General features: G+C 43.1%; 3 protein-coding genes across 3 annotated transcripts in view; 2 read left to right on the forward strand and 1 right to left on the reverse strand.

Annotated features, from left to right (window-relative positions):
- atp10a (ATPase phospholipid transporting 10A) overlaps positions 1-6,107 on the forward strand; it is a gene marked incomplete at its 3' end in the record, with an annotated part of 35,414 nt that extends 29,307 nt beyond the window's left edge. Inside the window, exons 20-22 of the mRNA XM_083888355.1 lie at positions 4,592-4,779; positions 5,558-5,895; positions 6,007-6,107. Coding sequence (XP_083744481.1) covers positions 4,592-4,779; positions 5,558-5,895; positions 6,007-6,107 — 627 coding nt within the window. The remainder of the gene's footprint in view (positions 1-4,591; positions 4,780-5,557; positions 5,896-6,006) is intronic.
- A 2,010-nt stretch (positions 6,108-8,117) lies between these two features.
- rfc4 (replication factor C (activator 1) 4) lies at positions 8,118-13,497 on the forward strand. The gene is made up of 11 exons (XM_083888560.1): positions 8,118-8,242; positions 8,536-8,656; positions 9,674-9,752; positions 9,851-9,930; positions 10,434-10,553; positions 10,695-10,838; positions 11,201-11,321; positions 11,394-11,519; positions 11,610-11,690; positions 13,039-13,152; positions 13,233-13,497. Exons 2-11 carry the CDS (start codon positions 8,541-8,543, stop codon positions 13,326-13,328), a joined length of 1,077 nt encoding a protein of 358 aa, XP_083744686.1. The 5' UTR covers positions 8,118-8,242; positions 8,536-8,540; the 3' UTR covers positions 13,329-13,497.
- Positions 13,498-13,694: 197 nt separating this feature from the next.
- slc5a9 (solute carrier family 5 member 9) lies at positions 13,695-23,814 on the reverse strand (the record flags this gene model as incomplete). The annotated part of the gene is made up of 13 exons (XM_083888356.1): positions 23,731-23,814; positions 23,582-23,653; positions 22,632-22,736; positions 22,295-22,459; positions 21,729-21,834; positions 21,184-21,264; positions 20,678-20,883; positions 19,377-19,512; positions 18,830-18,937; positions 15,789-15,939; positions 15,530-15,698; positions 15,064-15,279; positions 13,695-14,003 (listed from the first exon to the last, which is right to left on the reverse strand). Exons 1-13 carry the CDS (start codon positions 23,788-23,790, stop codon positions 13,695-13,697), a joined length of 1,884 nt encoding a protein of 627 aa, XP_083744482.1. The 5' UTR covers positions 23,791-23,814.
- Positions 23,815-25,361: the final 1,547 nt, after the last annotated feature.

Genomic DNA, 25,361 nt, shown 5'->3' on the forward strand with positions numbered 1-25,361 from the left:
TAAATACTCAAATCTTGAGCAAAAGACCTTAGTATACGGTTTTTGTCAAATTTTGGACGTTGTATGACAATTTAGTCAAATTTTAGACCAAAAGATTTTTCCCAAAAAATTGTCAATTTTGGAACGACATAGTATATAGTATGTCGTTTTTGTCAAATTTTGGACCAACATTTTTCTTTCAAAAAATTGTCAATTTTGGAACGACATAGTATAGTATGTCGTTTTTGTCAAATTTTGGACTAAATTTTTTTTCCAAATAAATGCTCAAATCTTGAGCAAAATACCGTAGTATATGGTTTTTGTCAAATTTCGGACGACGTATGACATTTTTGTCAAGTTTTGGACCAAAAAAATGTTTTTCAAAAAAATTGTCAGATTTTGGACGACATAGTATAGTATGTCGTGTTTGTCAAATTTTGGACTAAATTTTTTTTTTCAAAAAATTGTCACAGTTTGGACGACATAGTATAATATGACGTACTACATAGTATAGTATGACGTTTTTGTCAAGTTTTGGACCAAAAAAATATTTTTCCAAAAAATTGTCACATTTTGGACGACATAGTATAGTATGTCGTGTTTGTCAAATTTTGGACTAAATTTTTTTTTTCAAAAAATTGTCACAGTTTGGACGACATAGTATAATATGACGTACTACATAGTATAGTATGACGTTTTTGTCAAGTTTTGGACCAAAAAAATATTTTTCCAAAAAATTGTCACATTTTGGACGACATAGTCGACGTATGTCGTTTTTTTGTCAAATTTTGGACCAACATTTTTTTCCCAAATAAATACTCAAATCTTGAGCAAAAGACCTTAGTATACGGTTTTTGTCAAATTTTGGACGTTGTATGACAATTTAGTCAAGTTTTGGACCAAAAAAATGTTTTTCCAAAAAATTGTCAGATTTTGGACGACATAGTATAGTATGTCGTTTTTGTCAAATTTTGGACTAAATTTTTTTTTTCAAAAAATTGTCACATTTTGGACGACATAGTATAATATGACGTACTACATAGTATAGTATGACGTTTTTGTCAAATTTTGGACCAAAAAAATATTTTTCCAAAAAATTGTCACATTTTGGATGACATAGTCGACGTATGTCGTTTTTTTGTCAAATTTTGGACCAAAAAACTGTAACAAAAAAATGTTAAGTTTTGGAACGACATAGTATAGTATGTCGTTTTTGTCAAATTTTGGACCAAAATTTTTTCCCACATAAATGCTCAAATCTTGAGCAAAATACCGTAGTTTACGGTTTTTGTCAAATTTTGGACGTTGTATGACAATTTAGTCAAATTTTGGACCAAAAGATTTTTCCCAAAAAATTGTCAATTTTGGAACGACATAGTATAGTATGTTGTTTTTGTCAAATTTTGGACCAACATTTTTCTTTCAAAAAATTGTCACATTTTGGACCACAAAGTATAGTATGACTTACTACATAGTATAGTATGATGTTTTTGTCAAGTTTTGGACCAAAAAAATGTTTTTCAAAAAATGGTCACATTTTGGACGACATAGTATAGTACGTCGTTTTTGTCAAATTTTGGACTAAATTTTTTTTCCAAATAAATGCTCAAATCTTGAGCAAAATACCGTAGTATATGGTTTTTGTCAAATTTCTGATGACATATGACATTTTTGTCAAGTTTTGGACCAAAAAAATGTTTTTCCAAAAAATTGTCCGATTTTGGACGACATAGTATAGTATGTCGTTTTTGTCAAATTTTGGACTAAATTTTTTTTTTCAAAAAATTGTCACATTTTGGACGACATAGTATAATATGACGTACTACATAGTATAGTATGACGTTTTTGTCAAGTTTTGGACCAAAAAAATATTTTTCCAAAAAATTGTCACATTTTGGACGACATAGTCGACGTATGTCGTTTTTTTGTCAAATTTTGGACCAAAAAACTGTAACAAAAAAATGTTAAGTTTTGGAACGACATAGTATAGTATGTCGTTTTTGTCAAATTTTGGACCAAAATTTTTTCCCACATAAATACTCAAATCTTGAGCAAAATACCATAGTTTACGATTTTTGTCAAATTTTGGACGTTGTATGACAATTTAGTCAAATTTTGGACCAAAAGATTTTTCCCAAAAAATTGTCAATTTTGGAACGACATAGTATAGTATGTCGTTTTTGTCAAATTTTGGACCAACATTTTTCTTTCAAAAAATTGTCACATTTTGGACCACAAAGTATAGTATGACGTACTACATAGTATAGTATGATGTTTTTGTCAAGTTTTGGACCAAAAAAATGTTTTTCAAAAAATGGTCACATTTTGGACGACATAGTATAGTATGTCGTTTTTGTCAAATTTTGGACTAAATTTTTTTTCCAAATAAATGCTCAAATCTTGAGCAAAATACCGTAGTATATGGTTTTTGTCAAATTTCGGACGACGTATGACATTTTTGTCAAGTTTTGGACCAAAAAAATGTTTTTCAAAAAAATTGTCAGATTTTGGACGACATAGTATAGTATGTCGTGTTTGTCAAATTTTGGACTAAATTTTTTTTTTCAAAAAATTGTCACAGTTTGGACGACATAGTATAATATGACGTACTACATAGTATAGTATGACGTTTTTGTCAAGTTTTGGACCAAAAAAATATTTTTCCAAAAAATTGTCACATTTTGGACGACATAGTCGACGTATGTCGTTTTTTTGTCAAATTTTGGACCAACATTTTTTTCCCAAATAAATACTCAAATCTTGAGCAAAAGACCTTAGTATACGGTTTTTGTCAAATTTTGGACGTTGTATGACAATTTAGTCAAGTTTTGGACCAAAAAAATGTTTTTCCAAAAAATTGTCACATTTTGGATGACATAGTCGACGTATGTCGTTTTTTTGTCAAATTTTGGACCAAAAAACTGTAACAAAAAAATGTTAAGTTTTGGAACGACATAGTATAGTATGTCGTTTTTGTCAAATTTTGGACCAAAATTTTTTCCCACATAAATGCTCAAATCTTGAGCAAAATACCGTAGTTTACGGTTTTTGTCAAATTTTGGACGTTGTATGACAATTTAGTCAAATTTTGGACCAAAAGATTTTTCCCAAAAAATTGTCAATTTTGGAACGACATAGTATAGTATGTCGTTTTTGTCAAATTTTGGACCAACATTTTTCTTTCAAAAAATTGTCACATTTTGGACCACAAAGTATAGTATGACTTACTACATAGTATAGTATGATGTTTTTGTCAAGTTTTGGACCAAAAAAATGTTTTTCAAAAAATGGTCACATTTTGGACGACATAGTATAGTATGTCGTTTTTGTCAAATTTTGGACTACATTTTTTTTTTCAAAAAATTGTCACATTTTGGACGACATAGTATAATATGACGTACTACATAGTATAGTATGACGTTTTTGTCAAGTTTTGGACCAAAAAAATATTTTTCCAAAAAATTGTCACATTTTGGACGACATAGTCGACGTATGTCGTTTTTTTGTCAAATTTTGGACCAAAAAACTGTAACAAAAAAATGTTAAGTTTTGGAACGACATAGTATAGTATGTCGTTTTTGTCAAATTTTGGACCAAAATTTTTTCCCACATAAATACTCAAATCTTGAGCAAAATACCGTAGTTTACGATTTTTGTCAAATTTTGGACGTTGTATGACAATTTAGTCAAATTTTGGACCAAAAGATTTTTCCCAAAAAATTGTCAATTTTGGAACGACATAGTATAGTATGTCGTTTTTGTCAAATTTTGGACCAACATTTTTCTTTCAAAAAATTGTCACATTTTGGACGACAAAGTATAGTATGACGTACTACATAGTATAGTATGATGTTTTTGTCAAGTTTTGGACCAAAAAAATGTTTTTCAAAAAATGGTCACATTTTGGACGACATAGTATAGTATGTCGTTTTTGTCAAATTTTGGACTAAATTTTTTTTCCAAATAAATGCTCAAATCTTGAGCAAAATACCGTAGTATATGGTTTTTGTCAAATTTCGGACGACGTATGACATTTTTGTCAAGTTTTGGACCAAAAAAATGTTTTTCAAAAAAATTGTCAGATTTTGGACGACATAGTATAGTATGTCGTTTTTGTCAAATTTTGGACAAAATTTTTTTTTTCAAAAAATTGTCACAGTTTGGACGACATAGTATAATATGACGTACTACATAGTATAGTATGACGTTTTTGTCAAGTTTTGGACCAAAAAAATGTTTTTCAAAAAAATTGTCAGATTTTGGACGACATAGTATAGTATGTCGTTTTTGTCAAATTTTGGACTAAACTTTTTTTTTTCAAAAAATTGTCACAGTTTGGACGACATAGTATAGTATGATGTTTTTGTCAAATTTTGGACGAAAAATGTTATGTTATCCAAAATTTGACAAAAAAAATGATGGGGGAGTTAAATTTTTCTTTTGAAAAACTACCTTTTTTTCAGGGGAAAAAATGTTTTGGTGAGAAAAAAAAAAAAACTTTTTGGGGAAAAAACTTGGCTAAAACATTTAGCTACAAAGTAATGAAATGTTACCAGTTATGAAAAAGCCTTTATGTTTGACCTGTTGTTTACTTTCCTGTGTTGATCTTCAGACTTGGATGAACTGGTTCTCCATCATGTTCAGTGTGATGTTGTTCTTCACCGTCGCTCTGTGTTACAACGCCTCCTGTTCCACCTGTTTCTCACCCTCTAACCCTTACTGGACCATGCAGAGGCTGCTGCAGGAGCCCGTCTTCTACCTGCTCTGCATCATCACGCCTGTGGCGGCGCTGTTGCCTCGGTACGACGTCACGACTGAGCCGTGTGTTTGCTGATGTTCTCCTCATGTTCATCATGTTGTTCCGTGTTCCTCATGTTGTTCCTCATGTTCCTCGTGTTGTTCCTCACGTTGTTCCTTAAGTTGTTCCTTGTGATCCTCACCTTCCTCACGTTGTTCCTCATGATCATCCATGTGTTTGCTGATGTTCTCCTCGTGTACTTCATGTTGTTCCTCACGTTGTTCCTCATGTTCCCCCATGTGTTTGCTGATGTTCTCATTCCTCACGTTGTTCCTCGTGTTCCTCACGTTGTGTCTCATATTCCCCCATGTGTTTGCTGATGTTCTCCTCATGTTCCTCACGTTGTTCCTCATGTTCCTTGCCTTCCTCACGTTGTTCCTCCATGTGTTTGCTGATGTTCTCCTAGTGTACTTCATGTTGTTCCCTGTGTTCCTCATGTTCTCCCCACGTTGTTCCTTGTGTTCTCCTCGTGTTGTTCCTCATGTTCCTCACGTTGTTCCTCATGTTCTCCCCTCGTTTTGTTCCTCATGTGTTGTTCCTCATGTTCCTCACGCTGTCCCTCATGTTCCTCCATGTGTTTGCTGAAGTTCTCCTCATGTTCCTCACGTTGTTCCTCATGTTCCCCCATGTGTTTGCTGATGTTCTCATGTTCCTCACGTTGTTCCTCATGTTCCTCGTGTTGTTCCTCATGTTCTTCACGTTGTTCCTCACATTGTTCACGTTGTTCCTCATGTTGTTCCTCACATTCCTCACGTTGTTCCTCACGTTGTTCCTCTGCAGATATTTCTACCGCTCGTGTCAGGGTTCTCTGTTCCCCAGTCCCGTCCAGGTCGGGCGTCAGTTGGACAAACTCCCGACTGAAAGTCGCAGGAACCTCCTCAGCCTGAACCAAATGAAGGCGGAGTCAGCGCTCGCCCATAAGACTCACTTCCTGTCGCTGTCCAAAGAGCGGAGCAGCTCCTCCTGCTCCACCACAGCAGCAACCAATCACAGCCTGGCGTCACCGAGAGACGAGGAAGCGGGCGGGAGGAAGCCGCCGCCCACTCGCAGTGACATCACGGCGGGCTTCTACACTGAAGCAGAGGCTCCGCCCTACACCAAAGACCCTCCTCCAGAGTGTGAGCAGCAGCTGGCTCCTCCCACTGCAGAGTGTCGGGACCACGCCTCCTCCTCCTCCACGCCGCTGCTCACACACACACACAGTGTCCAGCTGACGCTGCCCCCTGCAGGCGGCGCTCAGTGTGTGAAATACAGCAGGAACCAGGAGGAAAGACTCCAGAGTGACCACGAGAGCGTGAGCGCGCCGCAGACGCCGCTCGTCACCGCGTGACCTCACGTTTGCACCAAAGTTGTTGTTTTTTTAAAGTATTTTATTCTATTTTTGGAGCAGATTTTGTTTTTATAAAAGAGAGAAAAAAGGTACTTTTATAACGAGAAGAAAACAAACCTCAGTTTTTACACATGAAGACGAATGAAGGTTCACTTCCTCTTCCTGTCCACACACGTGTTACACTTTTATAATTCCCCACAGGAACAGAATGTCGACTTTGTTACTGGAGTTTGTTTCTATAATTTAAACGTGTTCAGAACATTCAGAGAAAATTTAACACAAGCTTTAAATCATCATCATCATAGTGTGTGTGTGTGTGTGTGTTAGCACAGTTAGCACAGTTAGCACAGTTAGCTCCTCTAAACAATCGTCATTGACTTGAAGATTTTTTTTGTTTTTTGTTCAGCTGAAAAAAAAACAAAGTATTCCGATGTTTTTTTTCTTCTTCTTAAAGGAACAGTTCTGCTTTTTAAGTGTCATTGAATAAAAGTCTTACCTACTGCACTGTGAGCGCCCCCTGTTGTTGAGAAGGTGTCATCGTCCACGCTGAGGGAAAACACGGAAAGACGAGATTTGAGTGTGAACAGCAGGGGGCGCTCTCAGCACAGTTCCCTCTGTGCACTTTCTGTCGTTAAAGCATCCGATTTATAATCGTCGATTGTCGTCTTTCTTTGTTTCTGTCGTCGTGCGTCGACACTGGATTTAAACGGAAAACACGTTCGCGCGCAAATCTCACGGGAACAACACACGAGACGAGCAAAACTACCGTCGTCGTCGTTGGCTTCAGTCGCTCGCATTGAAATGTTTGCTTTAACGTACGTCGCGTAAAAAACGCACGTGTCACTGTCGCACTTTACCACGAGCTAGCTTGAGAAACGTGAGGCTAAAAGAGTCCGACGTTTGTTATAAACGCGACGAGAGGAGAGTTTGTGTTTGACGTATATTTACGCGTTGATGTTGATGTTTTTGTTTGACGATCGTTTCCTGTTTATTAAACAAACAAACAGCTGGTTTGGGACCAACAGCCAATCAGAGAAGAGCAGACTGACCCTCACTGACAATCCTGAGTGAATCACCACAAGGGGGCGCTGCATCTTTGAATCATTACACAAACTTCAAAACATTTGGACTGAAATGTTACAATTGTTGCAATAACAGCTGGTCAAAGCCCCGCCCCTCCAACTGTCCCCCTGGTCAAAGCCCCGCCCCTTTCAAACACTGGAATTCCTGGTTTTCATTTTCATCTGTAAACGTTTGTTTGTTTGTTTGTTTGTGTTCATGAAACTGGAAACACAACAGCAGCAACACACACAGACACACACTCTCACTCACACACAGACACCACACACACTCATACAGACACACACTGACACCACACACACTCATACAGACACACACTGACACAGACAAACACTCACTCACACACACAAAGACACACTGACACAGACACACACATTTACACACACACACACGTCAAACCCTTTTTTCTTTGTTCAAATTGTCACAAACTTGTCTTTGTGAACAAATAAAACTGTTTAAGTTTTAATGTGTTGCTTCTTTTTTATAATAATAATAAAAATAATTTTAAAAATAACATTTGTTTCTCATGCATTTAAAAAAAAGACAAAGAAAAAGCAGAAGCTTCATTATAAACGGAGCTAAAGAGAAGTTGCTGCCATCTAGTGGTGACTTCACTGTATTGTTGAGAAATGAGTCCAAATTTTCATCATTAAATTTAATTTAATTTAATTTTTTAAAAAAAAGTATTTTTAGCAGTTTAAAAAAAATTAATTATGAATAAATGTGTTGGTTTATTTCCGGTGTCGCACTCCTGACCAGCTGGTGGCGCTAATGCTCAACTACATTGAACTACAACGAAACTGAGAAGAAGGAGAAGGCGGGACTAACCGCAGCACGCGCGGCCTGTGATTGGCTGCCGCCGTGTGTCGTCAGCGGAAGTTGAGTGTGGCGGCGCGGGAACAAGTTGACAACAAGCGGCGTAAACTTTAAACGTTTCGCTGTTTCCGCAGAGACAAAAGTCACCGCTGCGAACTTTAACACGCACCGAGGGACGCTTACGTCACACCGAGGGTCAGTGACGTCACATTCTGTCTCAGCAGCGCCTCAAGTTAAAGGTACATTCAGTGGTTTTATCGGCGGCTAACAGCAGGCTAACAACATGCTAACGCTGCTAACACGCCGTTATCTGCGCTGCACCAAACCCCGTTCACAAATCTACTGATTTAATGATTATTCTCATCAAATCTCAGCTAAAAAACACAGTTTAATGGAAATGATCCGCATGAGATTTTAACCACGCGTTTACCCGACAGTTCGGCTACGACTGTGACGTCACTGTCATCTCAGAAAGTCAGCACTGGTTAATAGTGTTGTTGTTGTTTGTTGTTGTTTGTTGTTGTTGTTGCAGGAGACATGCAGGCGTTTTTGAAAGGATCGACTGTTCAGTCTGTTCGAGCTCAGAAAGACAAAAGTTCAGCAGGAAGCAGCAGCGACAAGAAAGTCAGGGCTTTACCCTGGGTGGAGAAGTAGTAAGTGTGTGTGTGTGTGTGTGCGCGTGTGTGTGTGTGCGTGTGTGTGTGTGTGTGTGTGTGTGCGCGTGTGCGCGTGGACCAAATATCCCATAAAGCAGTGTTTCCTGATCCTGATCCTCAGTGAACTCTGCTCTGCCATGTTTTACATGTTGCTCCAAAAACAGCTGATTCACATCAAACATTACTTTAAAAAAAAAAAAAAAACGACAAAAGTTGAAAGATTACATTTTATAAATATATATATATATGTATATATATATATATATATATTTTTTTTTTAATTAAGACAACAGTTGAAACGTTAAATTTTTTGGGATTTTTTTTTTAACCAAAATTTTAATATAACATTAAAACAAACGACAAAAGTTGAAAATACATTTCTTAATTTTTTTTTTTTTTTAACAAAAGTTGAAAAGGTTAACTTTTTTTTTTTTTTTTAAATATGACAAAAGTTGAAACATAAATTTTTTTACAAAAGTTGAAATAGATTTTTTCTTTCTTTTTTTAAAAGACAAAAGTTTAAACTTGTTTTTTAATTTTGACAAAAGTTGAAACAAAATTTTATATTTTAAAAAAAAACAAAAGTAGAAATATACAATAACTTGGAAAAAAAAGACAAAAGTTGAAATATAACTTTTTTTAAAGACAAAAATAGAAACATAAAACATTTTTGTGGAAAAATACCAACATTTAAATATAAAAAAATTTAAAATGACAAAATTGAAACATAATGTTTGATTATTATTTTTTTTACAAAAGTTGAAACATTAAATTATTTTTTAAAAATAAAAAAAGACTAAAGTTCATGATCAGTCTTGTGCTGATGATTCGTCTGAATCAGGTGTTTTTGGAGCAACATGTAAAACATGGCAGAGCAGAGTTCACTGAGGATCAGGATCAAGAAACACTGACATTAACCATAAGAGTGAGGACATTTTGTCTGGTCCTCACTGTGTGTGTGTGTGTGTGTGTGTGTGTGTGTGTGTGTGTGTGTGTGTGTGTGTGTACTCACAGCAGACCTAAGTGTGTGGATGAGGTGGCGTTCCAGGAGGAGGTGGTGGCCGTGCTGAAGAAGTCTCTGGAAGGAGCAGATGTAAGAACATGAACTTTAAACTTAACTTAACTAAACTTAACTAAACTAAAGGTTAATGAACAATGATGATCACAGTGTTTTGACCGTTTGATTGACAGCTTCCTAACCTGCTCTTCTATGGTCCTCCTGGAACAGGAAAGACGTCGACCATCTTAGCTGCTGCTAGAGAACTTTATGGGTCAGTGAAGAGTGAAGATGTATCTGCTCTGTCCTCACTGTTAAATGTCCTCACTTTGTCCTCACTGTTAAATGTCCTCACTTTGTCCTCTCTCTGTCCTCTCATGTCCTCTCTCTGTCCTCTCTCATGTCCCTCTCATGTCCTCTCATGTCCTCTCTCTCTGTCCTCTCTCTGTCCTCTCTCTGTCCTCTCATGTCCTCTCTCTGTCCTCTCATGTCCTCTCATGTCCTCTCTCTGTCCTCTCATGTCCTCTCTCTGTCCTCTCTCATGTCCCTCTCATGTCCTCTCATGTCCTCTCTCTCTGTCCTCTCTCTGTCCTCTCTCTGTCCTCTCATGTCCTCTCTCTGTCCTCTCATGTCCTCTCATGTCCTCTCTCATGTCCCTCTCATGTCCTCTCATGTCCTCTCTCTCTGTCCTCTCTCTGTCCTCTCTCCGTCCTCTCATGTCCTCTCTCATGTCCTCTCATGTCCTCTCTCTGTCCTCTCATGTCCTCTCTGTCTCAGTCCAGAGTTGTTCAGACACAGAGTTCTAGAGCTAAACGCCTCAGATGAACGAGGGATTCAGGTCGTCAGAGAGAAGGTGAAGAAGTTTGCTCAGCTCACTGTAGCAGGAAGTAGATCAGAGTGAGTCAAGTTCACTGATGTTCACTGATGTTCACTGATGTTCACCTGTCCTCATTCACTCTGTGGAGACACTGTTGACTCTGTGTCTCTGTCTGTGTCTCTGTCTCTGTCCTGGTCCTGGTCCTGGTCCTGGTCCTGCAGTGGCAGACCTTGTCCTCCGTTTAAGATCATCATCCTGGATGAAGCTGACTCAATGACAGCTCCAGCTCAGGCTGCTCTCAGAAGAACAATGGAGAAAGAATCAAGAACCACAAGATTCTGTCTCATCTGTAATTACATCAGCAGGTCAGTGACCTCACTGTGACCTTTCTGTGACCTGTGACCTCACTGTGACCTGTGACCTCACTGTTACATGACGACAAAAAGCACTCCATACCCCATACAAATAACTGTCTGTCCCTCATGTCTCCATCTGTCCCTCATGTCCCCGTCTGTCCCTCATGTCTGTCCCTCATGTCCCCGTCTGTCCCTCCGTCTGTCCCTCATGTCTGTCCCTCATGTCCCCGTCTGTCCCTCATGTCTGTCCCTCATGTCTCTGTCTGTCCCTCATGTCTCCGTCTGTCCCTCATGTCTGTCCCTCATGTCCCCGTTTGTCCCTCATGTCTCTGTCTGTCCCTCATGTCTCCGTCTGTCCCTCATGTCTCCAGGATCATTGAGCCTCTGACGTCCAGATGTTCCAAGTTTCGTTTCAAACCTTTAGCCAATCAGATCCAGGAGCAGCGTCTTCTCTCCATCTGTGACAAAGAGAAGCTCAAGTTCAGCAAAGAGGTGAGTTTGACCTCTGACATCTGACCTTTGACCTCTGACCTCAGACTGACCCCTGTGTGTGTGTGTGTGCAGAGCGTGTCAGCGTTGGTGCAGGTGTCAGATGGAGACCTGAGGAAAGCCATCACCTTCTTACAGAGCGCTGCTCGTCTCAGCGCTGACGGAGTCATCACAGAGCAGAACGTCATCCAGATCGCAGGGGTGAGGTCATGTGATCGATGACATCATCATCATCATCATCATCATCATCATCATCATGTGACTGTCCTCACCTCACTGCGCCCCCTACAGGTGGTTCCTCCAAAGATGATCGACAACCTGCTGCAGATCTGCTTCAGAGGAACCTTTGAGAAGATGGAGGCGACTGTGAGAGTGAGTCTGTGACAGCGCCCCCTGCTGCTCTGTGTCTGTGACAGCGCCCCCTGCTGCTCTGTGTCTGTGACAGCGCCCCCTGCTGCTCTGTGTCTGTGACAGCGCCCCCTGCTGCTCTGTGTCTGTGACAGCGCCCCCTGCTGCTCTGTGTCTGTGACAGCACCCCCTGCTGCTCTGTGTGTCTGTGACAGCGCCCCCTGCTGCTGCTCTGTGTCTGTGACAGCGCCCCCTGCTTCTCTGTGTCTGTGACAGCGCCCCCTGCTTCTCTGTGTCTGTGACAGCGCCCCTGCTGCTGCTCTGTGTCTGTGACAGCGCCCCCTGCTGCTGCTCTGTGTCTGTAACAGCGCCCCCTGCTTCTCTGTGTCTGTGACAGCGCCCCCTGCTGCTGCTCTGTGTCTGTGACAGCGCCCCCTGCTGCTCTGTGTGTCTGTGACAGCGCCCCCTGCTTCTCTGTGTCTGTGACAGCGCCCCCTGCTGCTTCTCTGTGTCTGTGACAGCGCCCCCTGCTGCTCTGTGTCTGTGACAGCGCCCCCTGCTGCTTCTCTGTGTCTGTGACAGCGCCCCCTGCTGCTTCTCTGTGTCTGTGACAGCGCCCCCTGCTGCTCTGTGTCTGTGACAGCGTGACGTGAACATGTGATGAAGATGTCGTAGACTTGGTTAAAAATCTAAAGAACAGTTTTGTCATTTTACATCAGTGCTTCATGTCACCACCAGGTGGGGCTGTGAGTTTACCTGAACACTGGATTGTGGACGTCATTAGGACGAGAATTCACGAGAAACATTTAGACGTCAGGTTCTTAAAGTTTGATGGTCCTGACCTGTCTCTGTCTGTCTCTGTCTGTCTGTCCTTCATGTCTCTGTCTGTCTCTCTGTCTCTGTCTGTTCCTCATGTCTCTGTCTGTCTCTCCTGTCTCTGTCTGTCCCTCATGTCTCATGTCCCTCCCGTCTCTGTCTCTCATGTCTCTGTCTGTCTCTCCTGTCCCTCATGTCTCTGTCTGTTCCTCATGTCTCTGTCTGTCTCTCCTGTCTCTGTCTGTCTCTCCTGTCTCTGTCTGTCTCTCCTGTCTCTGTCTGTCCCTCACGTCTCTGTCTGTCCCTCATGTCTCATGTCCCTCCCGTCTCTGTCTCTCATGTCTCTGTCTGTCCCTCACGTCTCTGTCTGTCCCTCATGTCTCATGTCCCTCCCGTCTCTGTCTCTCATGTCTCTGTCTGTCCCTCCCGTCTCTGTCTGTCTCTCATGTCTCATGTCTCTCTGTCCCTCCCGTCTCTGTCTGTCCCTCGTGTCTCTGTCTGTCCCTCCCGTCTGTGTCTGTCTCTCATGTCCCTCATGTCTCATGTCTCATGTCAGGACATGGTGGATGAAGGTTATGCAGCCACACAGATCCTCAGTCAGCTTCACGACTCCATCATGGATCAGGATCTGAGCGACAGACAGAAGTCGTCCATCGCAGAGAAGATGGCGGTGAGTCTGTCGTCCGTCAGTGATTGACATGCGACGTGTGTGTGGGCGGGGCTTAAACTCGGCTGCGTTCACGCCCACAGGTCGTCGGCAAGTGTTTGACGGACGGAGCCGACGAGAATCTGCAGCTGCTGAGTCTGTGCTCGCTGATCATGCAACAGACCACGCAACACAACTGACCGTCTGTGACATCATCATCATCACGTCTGTGACATCATCACGTCTGTGACATCATCACATCATCATCACATCTGTGACATCATCATCACATGAGCCAATCACGTTCAACTCCTCTGTCACTTCCTGTCTGCCACTACCTGTGGTGAGGTCACTTCCTGTCTGCCTTTGTCACTTCCTGTGGTGAGGTCAGTGAGTCACATGGTCTGTTGTGTAAAGTCTTTATTGACAAACACATTTTGTAAAACTTTAGATTTTGTAATAAAAGTGTTTTTTTTGCCTCAGTCTTTGTTTGTTTGTTATTGATCAGAGAAAAAAAATATAAAAAATTGTGAAGTCACTTCCTGTCAGTGACTTCCTGTGGTGCGTCAGCCGAAGTATCCCCACAGGAAGACGTTGACGGCGAGCAGCAGCAGAGCGTTGGCGTCGCACACTCGTCTCCAGAAGGGCGCCTCCTGCAGGGAGCTCAGGTCACTGTTCATCACAGCAGGACCAGAACCAGACCTGGACCCTGTCAGACCACAGAAACTCAGCGCCGCTCGCCGCCAACACGAGCCCGACGCAGGCTCAGGGTCATCGCTGAGGTCAGAGGTCGGCGGGTCAGGGGTCAGAGGCGGAGCTGTGAGGTCGACACGAGGCTCCTGACTGAACCTGGACCACCAGGTCAGTCTGTGCAGCTGGAGGACACAGGAAGTGATGTCACACACATGACTGGTTTGATTTGATACTGACTCAGTCAACACAGGGCGCCCCCTGCTGCTGAGAATCAACATAACACTGTAAACCACTCACTCCCACACCAAAGTCACTCACTCTGCCACACCAAAGTCATTCACTCACTCTCCCACACCAAAGTCACTCACTCTCTCACACCAAAGTCACTCACTCTCCCACACCAAAGTCACTCACTCTGTCACACCAAAGTCACTCACTCTCACACACCAAAGTCACTCACTCTGCCACACCAAAGTCACTCACTCTGTCACACCAAAGTCACTCACTCTCACACACCAAAGTCACTCACTCTCCTCACACCATAGTCACACTCTCTCACACCAAAGTCACTCACTCTCCCACACCAAAGTCACTCACTCTCCCACACCAAAGTCACTCACTCTGCCACACCAAAGTCACTCACACAAAGTCACTCACTCTCACACACCAAAGTCACTCACTCTCACACACCAAAGTCACTCACTCTCTCACACCAAAGTCACTCACTCTCCCACACTAAAGTCACTCACTCTCCTCACACCAAAGTCACTCACTCTCTCACACCAAAGTCACTCACTCTCCCACACCAAAGTCACTCACTCTCCCACACCAAAGTCACTCACTCTCCCACACCAAAGTCACTCACCCTCTCACACCAAAGTCACTCACTATCCCACACAAAAATCACTCACTCTCCCACACCAAAGTCACTCACTCTCCCACACCAAAGTCACTCACTCTCCCACACCAAAGTCCATAGAGAAAACCAGTGATTTTAACAACACAGCACACAGGAGTTGTTGATCCACTGCTGCCTCGTGTGGTCACTCTGTGCACTGCTGCCTCCATCACTAAGTTACAATGACAGTGACGCAAAGTGACCACACGAGGCAGCAGAGGACCAGCGGCTCCTGTGTCCCTGTGAGCTAAAATCACTGGTTTTCTCTGTGGACTTTGGTGTGGGAGAGTGAGTGTGAGTCTCAGCAGCAGGAGGCGCCGCTGACAGCACAGTGAGTCCCTCACATGTTCCTCAGGTATGGGGGCGGTGAGCAGACTGACCACGACGATGACCACACAGGTGAGAGCCAATAGGATCAGAGCAAAGTAGAGATAGTGAACGTCAGCGATGACAGAAGGTCGAAGGTCAACTTGACCACAGGCAGGAACTGAGTAAGAAAACTCTAGAACCATCCGGACCAAACCAACTACAAGACCACACATCAGAGACCAGAACGCTCCCTACACACACACACACAGAGAGAGAGAGAGACACAGAGAGAGACACACACACACATACAGAGACACACACACACACACAGAGAGAGAGAGAGACACAGAGAGAGACACACACACACATACAGAGACACACACACACACACATAGACACACACATACAGAGACACACACACACAGAGAGAGAGAGACACACACCATTAGGGCTACATTTTACATGTGTATTAAAAAAAGTGTGTGTGTGTGTGAGACTGACCTGCTCATTGGCTCGTGGCCAGAAGATGGCCATTAAGAAGACAGCTGTAATGGGCGGGGCCAGGAAGCTGGTCACTGATTGGATGTAATCAAAGAGCTGACCACTGTTGGCTGTTTGTATGACTGGAATCCACAAGAGACTCACACACACCAGGACCAGGACAAACACTCTGACACACACACACACACACACACACACAGTCAGGGGTCAGAGGTCAGAGGTCAGATGGTCAGAGGTCAGATGGTCAGCTGACCTTTACCTTCCTACGATCATGAGCTCCAGCTCTGAGGCTCCAGGTCTCGCTCTGTGATAAAGATCCAGAGTGAACAACGTGGAGCTGCTGTTAAAGATGGACGTCAATGAGGACATGAGAGCGGACAACATGACCGCTAACATGAGGCCACGCACTCCTGAGGACATGAGAGAGGACATGAGAGGACATGAGAGGACATGAGAGAGGACATGAGAGAGGACAACATGACCGCTAACATGAGGCCACGCACTCCTGAGGACATGAGAGAGGACATGAGAGGACATGAGAGAGGACATGAGAGAGGACAACATGACCGCTAACATGAGTCCACGCACTCCTGAGGACATGAGAGAGGACATGAGAGAGGACATGAGAGAGGACATGAGAGAGGACAACATGACCGCTAACATGAGTCCACGCACACCTGAGGACATGAGAGAGGACATGAGAGAGGACATGAGAGGACATGAGAGAGGACAACATGACCGCTAACATGAGTCCACGCACACCTGAGGACGTGAGAGAGGACATGAGAGGACATGAGAGGACATGAGAGAGGACAACATGACCGCTAACATGAGTCCACGCACTCCTGAGGACATGAGAGAGGACATGAGAGAGGACAACATGACCGCTAACATGAGGCCACGCACTCCTGAGGACATGAGAGAGGACATGAGAGGACATGAGAGAGGACAACATGACCGCTAACATGAGGCCACGCACTCCTGAGGACATGAGAGAGGACATGAGAGGACATGAGAGAGGACAACATGACCGCTAACATGAGGCCACGCACACCTGAGGACATGAGAGAGGACATGAGAGGACATGAGAGAGGACAACATGACCGCTAACATGAGTCCATGCACTCCTGAGGACATGAGAGAGGACATGAGAGGACATGAGAGAGGACAACATGACCGCTAACATGAGTCCATGCACTACTGAGGACATGAGAGAGGACATGAGAGAGGACATGAGAGAGGACATGAGAGAGGATATGAGAGGACATGAGAGAGGACATGAGAGAGGACATGAGAGGACATGAGAGAGGACATGAGAGAGGATATGAGAGGACATGAGAGAGGACATGAGAGAGGACAACATGACCGCTAACATGAGGCCATGCACTCCTGAGGACATGAGAGAGGACATGAGAGAGGACATGAGAGAGGATATGAGAGGACATGAGAGAGGACATGAGAGAGGACATGAGAGAGGACATGAGAGGACATGAGAGAGGACATGAGAGAGGATATGAGAGGACATGAGAGAGGACAACATGACCGCTAACATGAGGCCATGCACTCCTGAGGACATGAGAGAGGACATGAGAGAGGACATGAGAGAGGATATGAGAGGACATGAGAGAGGACATGAGAGAGGATATGAGAGGACATGAGAGAGGACATGAGAGAGGACATGAGAGAGGACATGAGAGGACATGAGAGAGGACATGAGAGAGGACAACATGACCGCTAACATGAGTCCACGCACACCTGAGGACATGAGAGAGGACATGAGAGGACATGAGAGAGGACATGAGAGGACATGAGAGAGGACAACATGACCGCTAACATGAGTCCACGCACACCTGAGGACATGAGAGAGGACATGAGAGGACATGAGAGAGGATATGAGAGGACATGAGAGAGGACAACATGACCGCTAACATGAGGCCATGCACTCCTGAGGACATGAGAGAGGACATGAGAGAGGACATGAGAGAGGATATGAGAGGACATGAGAGAGGACATGAGAGAGGACATGAGAGAGGACATGAGAGAGGATATGAGAGGACATGAGAGAGGACATGAGAGAGGACATGAGAGGACATGAGAGAGGACATGAGAGAGGACAACATGACCGCTAACATGAGTCCACGCACACCTGAGGACATGAGAGAGGACATGAGAGGACATGAGAGAGGACATGAGAGGACATGAGAGAGGACAACATGACCGCTAACATGAGTCCACGCACACCTGAGGACATGAGAGAGGACATGAGAGGACATGAGAGAGGATATGAGAGGACATGAGAGAGGACAACATGACCGCTAACATGAGGCCATGCACTCCTGAGGACATGAGAGAGGACATGAGAGAGGACATGAGAGAGGATATGAGAGGACATGAGAGAGGACATGAGAGAGGACATGAGAGAGGACATGAGAGAGGACATGAGAGAGGATATGAGAGGACATGAGAGAGGACATGAGAGAGGACATGAGAGAGGACATGAGAGAGGACAACATGACCGCTAACATGAGGCCATGCACTCCTGAGGACATGAGAGAGGACATGAGAGAGGACATGAGAGAGGATATGAGAGGACATGAGAGAGGACATGAGAGAGGACATGAGAGAGGACATGAGAGAGGATATGAGAGGACATGAGAGAGGACATGAGAGAGGACATGAGAGAGGACAACATGACCGCTAACATGAGGCCATGCACTCCTGAGGACATGAGAGAGGACATGAGAGAGGATATGAGAGGACATGAGAGAGGACATGAGAGAGGACATGAGAGAGGACATGAGAGAGGATATGAGAGGACATGAGAGAGGACATGAGAGAGGACATGAGAGGACATGAGAGAGGACATGAGAGAGGACATGAGAGAGGACAACATGACCGCTAACATGAGTCCACGCACACCTGAGGACATGAGAGAGGACATGAGAGGACATGAGAGAGGACATGAGAGGACATGAGAGAGGACAACATGACCGCTAACATGAGGCCATGCACTCCTGAGGACATGAGAGAGGACATGAGAGAGGACATGAGAGAGGATATGAGAGGACATGAGAGAGGACATGAGAGAGGACATGAGAGAGGACATGAGAGAGGACATGAGAGAGGATATGAGAGGACATGAGAGAGGACATGAGAGAGGACATGAGAGAGGACATGAGAGGACATGAGAGAGGACATGAGAGAGGACATGAGAGAGGACAACATGACCGCTAACATGAGTCCATGCACTCCTGAGGACATGAGAGGACATGAAAGAGTGTGTGTGTGTGTGTGACTCACCCACAGGCATCAGCTCCACCACTAGTTTAGGATAAGCGATGTTAGAGCAGCCGACTGAAGCTCCACACACACTCTGACACACAACTGGATCTACACAACCAACCTCATCTACACACACACACACACACACACACACATACACACAAATAAAAAAAAGTTTGTTCTGCAAACATGAATTAAAAAAGTGAAATGTTTCTTTTGAGATTTGAGATGATATGAGATTATGTGAGATTATATGATATTATATGAGATTATGTGAGATTATATGAGATTATGTGAGATTATGTGAGATTAGATGAGATTATGTGAGATTATGTGAGATTATGTGAGATTATATGATATTATGTGAGATTATGTGAGATTAGGTGAGATTATGTGAGATTATGTGAGATTATGTGAGATTATGTGAGATTATGTGAGATTAGATGAGATTATGTGAGATTATGTGAGATTATGTGAGATTATATGATATTATGTGAGATTATGTGAGATTAGGTGAGATTATGTGAGATTATGTGAGATTATGTGAGATTACAGAGGGACTGACCAGGGAACAGAGTTCTGCTGATCATTCCTGGCATCACGATGAAGAACATGGGCAGAAGTTTGAGGTAACCTCCTAACACACTTCCTCCTTTAGCATGAGACACTGAGCGAGCTGACAGTGACCTTTGAACTATCACCTATGAACACATGAGACACATGAGACACATGAACACATGAGACACATGAACACATGAGACACATGAACACATGAGACACATGAACACATGAACAAATGAGACACAAACATATGAGACACATGAACATATGAACACATGAGACACAAACATATGAGACACATGAACACATGAGACACATGAACACATGAGACACATGAACAAATGAGACACAAATATATGAGACACATGAACACATGAGACACATGAACATATGAACACATGAGACACATGAACACATGAGACACATGAACATATGAACACATGAGACACAAACATATGAGACACATGAACATATGAACACATGAGACACATGAACATATGAACACATGAGACACAAACATATGAGACACATGAACACATGAGACACATGAACACATGAACAAATGAGACACAAACATATGAGACACATGAACATATGAACATATGAGACACATGAACACATGAGACACGAACAAATGAGACACAAACATATGAGACACATGAACACATGAGACACATGAACATATGAACACATGAGACACATGAACACATGGGACACATGAACATATGAACACATGAGACACATGAACACATGGGACACATGAACATATGAACACATGAGACACAAACATATGAGACACATGAGACTCATGAACCTATGAACACATGAGACATATGAACACATGAGACACATGAACATATGAGACACATGAACACATGAGAATATGAGACACATGAACATATGAACACATGAGAATATGAGACACATGAACATATGAACACATGAGACACATGAACATATGAGACATATGAACACATGAGAATATGAGACACATGAACATATGAACACATGAGACACATGAACATATGCGACATATGAACACATGAGAATATGAGACACATGAACATATGAACACATGAGACACATGAACATATGAACACACACATGAACATATGAACATATGAACATATGAACACACACATGAACATATGAACATATGAACACATGAATATATGAACATATGAACACATGAACACATGAACACATGAACACATGAACACATGAAGACATGAGACTGGCAGAAGGGGGCGGGGCTTGTCTGTTCCTGGTGTAAAGGTGATGTACAGTGAGTGTGTGTCATGTGACCTGGTCAGTACACCACACCCACGTGGACAGAACAGTGAGTCCAAAGATCAGACCAGGCCACGGCAAATCCCCGGAAACTGGATCTCTGAAGAGCCGGAACGCGTCGCTGCGAGGGAGGTGACAGGAAGTGTTGGCCACTGTTACCGTGGGAACGGCTGCCATGTAACCATCCACCAGACCCTGGTACCCGCCCACTTTAGAGAAGGCTGACACACACACACACACACACACATTATGAACATGAGTGTGAAGGCTCCGCCCACCATGATGTGTGTGTGTGTGTTACCTATAAACATGAGTGTGAAGGCTCCGCCCACCATGATGTGTGTGTGTGTGTGTAACCTATAAACATGAGTGTGAAGGCTCCGCCCACCATGATGTGTGTGTGTGTGTGTTACCTATAAACATGAGTGTGAAGGCTCCGCCCACCATGATGTGTGTGTGTGTGTTACCTATAAACATGAGTGTGAAGGCTCCGCCCACCATGATGTGTGTGTGTGTGTTACCTATAAACATGAGTGTGAAGGCTCCGCCCACCATGATGACAGTCTGTAGAGCATCAGTATAAATCACTGCTGCTAAACCTCCTACAAGAAAATACACTTTGTCAACGTCAGCATTTTATTATTTATAATATGTCTGTGTGTGTGTGTGTGTGTGTGTGTTCTTGTACTTGTGGCATACTGAGGACCAGTGATGGGTTTTTAACCAACAAAGTGAGGTCATTTTTACAAAGTGAGGACATTTTGTCCGGTCCTCACTTTGTTTTCATTGTAATCACTTCCTGAGGTTGTAAACATGTTATACTCTGTTTTTAACACAGATCCTCAATTTGGTTTCACACACTTTTTTGCTCTGGTGCTCCACCTGCAGACATGTTATGGTACTGCACCCAGTAGTTCTTTATAGATGTCATTCATGAAGTAGATATTTGTAATTGTGTTGATTTATGAAGTGGAACTGCTGTGTGTGTGTGTGTGTGTGCGTGTGTGTGTGTGTGTGTGTGCGTGTGTGTGTGTGTGTGTGTGTGTGTGTGTGTGTGTGTGTGTACCTGCCACAGTGTAAGCAGCAGTGATCAGCAGCAGGATTCCTGTGGACAGATAAAGATCCCAACCAAAGGACATCTGGATGAACAACGCTCCAGAGAAGATGTCTGTCTGTGAGACACACACACACACACACACACACACACACACACACACACACACACACACACACACACACAGAGAGAGAGAGAGAGCCAAATAATACACACTTCACTCTCTGAAATGGTGAATCGTGTGTATGTGTGTCTCTGTGTGTGTGTGTCTCTCTGTGTGTGTGTGTGTGTGTGTGTGTGTGTGTGTGTGTGTGTGTGTGTGTGTGTGTGTGTGTGTGTGTGTGTGTGTGTGTCTCTGTGTGTGTGTGTGTGTGTGTGTGTGTGTGTGTGTGTGTGTCTCTGTGTGTGTGTGTGTGTGTGTGTGTGTCTCTGTGTGTGTGTGTGTGTGTGTGTGTGTGTCTCTGTGTGTGTGTGTGTGTATGTGTGTCTCTGTGTGTGTGTGTGTGTGTGTGTGTGTGTGTGTGTGTGTGTGTGTGTGTGTGTGTGTGTGTGTGTGTGTGTGTGTGTGTGTGTCTCACAGAGATCTTGGTAAAGATGTACAGTATCAGTGAAAGCACAGACATGTAAATCCTGATCCTTTTTCCTCCAAAACGTTTGCCCAGATATTCAGGCATCGTCACCACGTCAGCGGAGATATAGACGGGAATGAAGATCCACCCGAGAGCTATGAGGACCCAGGCTGCCTACACACACACACACACACACACACACACACACACACACACACACACACACACACACACACACACACACACACACACACACACACACACACACACACACACACACACACACACACAGAAGTTTAAACACACTTTAAATCACTAAAGTTTCTCATTTTCCTGTTTTTCTTACGTTCCACTCAAACCCGCCCACAGCCACGCCCCCTGCTGCTCCTGTTCCTGCCAGACCAATGAAGAGGCCACTGCCCACGTTACTGGACATGAGAGACGCTCCAATCTGTCAACAAGGTCAACAACAACGTAAACAACAACGTTAACAACAACGTAAACAACAACGTTAACAACAACGTAAACAACAACGTTAACAACAACGTAAACAACAATGTAAACAACAACATAAACAACAATAACATAAACAAAAACAACGTAAACAACAACAACGCAAACAACAACATTAACGTAAACAACAACGCAAACAACAATGTAAACAACAACGTAAACAACAACGTAAACAACAACAAACAAAAATGTAAACAACAACATAAACATTATGAAGAACTACGTAAACAACAACAATGTAAAGAACAACATAAACAACAACAACATAGACAACAACAATGTAAACAACAATGTAAACTACTGCGTAAACAACAACAACAATGTAAACAACAACATAAAGAACAACAATGTAAACAACAACAACAACGTAAACAACAACATAAACAATAACAACGTCAACAACAACATAAACAACAACAAACAAAAATGTAAACAACAACAAACATTATGAAGAACGCAAACAACAACAATGTAAAGAACAACATAAACAACAACAACATAGACAACAACAATGTAAACAACAATGTAAACTACTGCATAAACAACAACAACAATGTAAACAACAACATTAACAACAACAACGTAAACAACAACATAAATAACAACAACATAAACAACAACAACGTAAACAACAACATAAACAACAACAACGTAAACAACAACATAAACAATAACAACGTAAACAACAACATAAACAATAACAGTGTAAACACAGACTGCTGTACCACCACACTGTAAAACCTGAACTGTCCCTTTAAGGCGGAGCTAAAGGAGGAAACTCACAGGCCACCAGGTCATTGAACGTCCAGCCAGGAAGTACCCGCCCACTGTGCTGCGATTGGCTCGAACAGAAGCCTGAGAAAGAGACAAACAACAACAGGTCAAACATCAACACTGTGATCAGCTGATCAGTGGGCGGAGACTCTTCTGACCCAGATTCCAACGATCATGACGAAGACAAAGTAAACCACGACCACGGCGATGTCAGCCATGTCCACGCGGAGACCAGAGGTGGGCGGAGCTTCAGTGGAGCTGCTGTCTGCAGGAACAGAAGCAAACACTTTGACTGTAGAAGAAGAGCTGCTTCATTTATATCTTTATATTTTATTCTAATATTATTATTATTATCTACGAGGGTTTTTGACTTTGTGACTCGTCTGTTAGGTTTTTGTGGTTAGCTTGTCTGCTAAAGCTAAGGTTAAAATGTGTTATTGTTGCCGTTTAAGCTAGTTTGTACTGAGCCATCACCACCACCAGGTGTGAGGTTTTATTGATTACAGGGGTGTGGCCAACACAGCTGTAACCAATCAGCTTCTACTCTGGTGTTTTAAAACGCAGCAGATGAAGACTGACTGACTTTGGAGTCTAACAAGGAGGCTAATGAGGCTAATGAGGCTAACGAGGCTAATGAGGCTAAGTACCTTTCTGCAATCAGTGGTTAAGACCGTTAGCCTGTGTGCAGAAGACGTCATGGTCACTAGTTCAACTCCACCTCCTGCAGGTTGTCCTGATTAATGACAGCGTGATGTTCCTCTGACCCATGAGCACTGACCTCACCACAGACCTGACCTTCACAGACCTGACCATCACAGACCTGACCTGACCATCACAGACCTGACCTTCACAGACCTGACCTTCAAAGACCTGACCACCACAGACCTGACCTGACCTTCAAAGACCTGACCTTCAAAGACCTGACCATCAGAGACCTGACCATCACAGACCTGACCATCACAGACCTGACCATCACAGACCTGACCATCACAGACCTGACCTTCACAGACCTGACCATCACAGACCTGACCATCACAGACCTGACCATCACAGACCTGACCATCAGAGACCTGACCATCACAGACCTGACCTTCAAAGACCTGACCACCACAGACCTGACCTTCACAGACCTGACCTTCACAGACCTGACCTTCACAGACCTGACCATCACAGACCTGACCACCACAGACCTGACCTTCACAGACCTGACCTTCACAGACCTGACCTTCACAGACCTGACCATCACAGACCTGACCTTCACAGACCTGACCATCACAGACCTGACCACTGACCACAACAGACCTGACCATACAGTCTGTCCACTCTGCTCTGCATGGACTAACCCTGGTCCAGGGTCAGTTTCACAAAGCAGGTTCAGCTTAACTCTGAGTCAGTTACTCTGGCAACAAACACTGTGAACATAACCTGATCACTGGCAGGTTATGTTCAACTTTTGACAGTGATCCTGTGGATGAAGGTGCAACATTAATGTGCAGATAATTAAATATTCTTCAGGACATGATTATCAGACTGTGCATAGATTTCCAGACACTTCTCTCTTTGAGCAGCAACGTTTCACGTCACAGTTCATCATTTACATTCACAACCTAATCAGTCCTTACATTTACAACATTAACAACCAGAGTCACGCTCTCACATCACAGCACAAACTGTGTTGCGCTGCATTTTTTTTTTTTTTATACAAATGGGAGTTTTTTATACAACGTCATAGATGCAGATCACTTGACCATGATATAAATGACTAGTCATTTATGTGTGAAAACATCAT

The sequence above is a fragment of the Microchirus variegatus genome (genome assembly GCF_963457635.1).
Source record: "Microchirus variegatus genome assembly, chromosome: 4".
In the NCBI taxonomy this organism is placed as follows: Eukaryota; Metazoa; Chordata; class Actinopteri; order Pleuronectiformes; family Soleidae; genus Microchirus; species Microchirus variegatus.

Bases quoted from the DNA above. Each gene is read 5' to 3' on its own strand.
- rfc4 (XM_083888560.1), top strand. From the start codon at position 8,541: ATGCAGGCGTTTTTGAAAGGATCGACTGTTCAGTCTGTTCGAGCTCAG. The intron at 11,691-13,038 runs GTGAGTCTGTGA...GTCTCATGTCAG, and splicing joins AGATGGAGGCGACTGTGAGA to GACATGGTGGATGAAGGTTA. The intron at 13,153-13,232 runs GTGAGTCTGTCG...TCACGCCCACAG, and splicing joins CCATCGCAGAGAAGATGGCG to GTCGTCGGCAAGTGTTTGAC.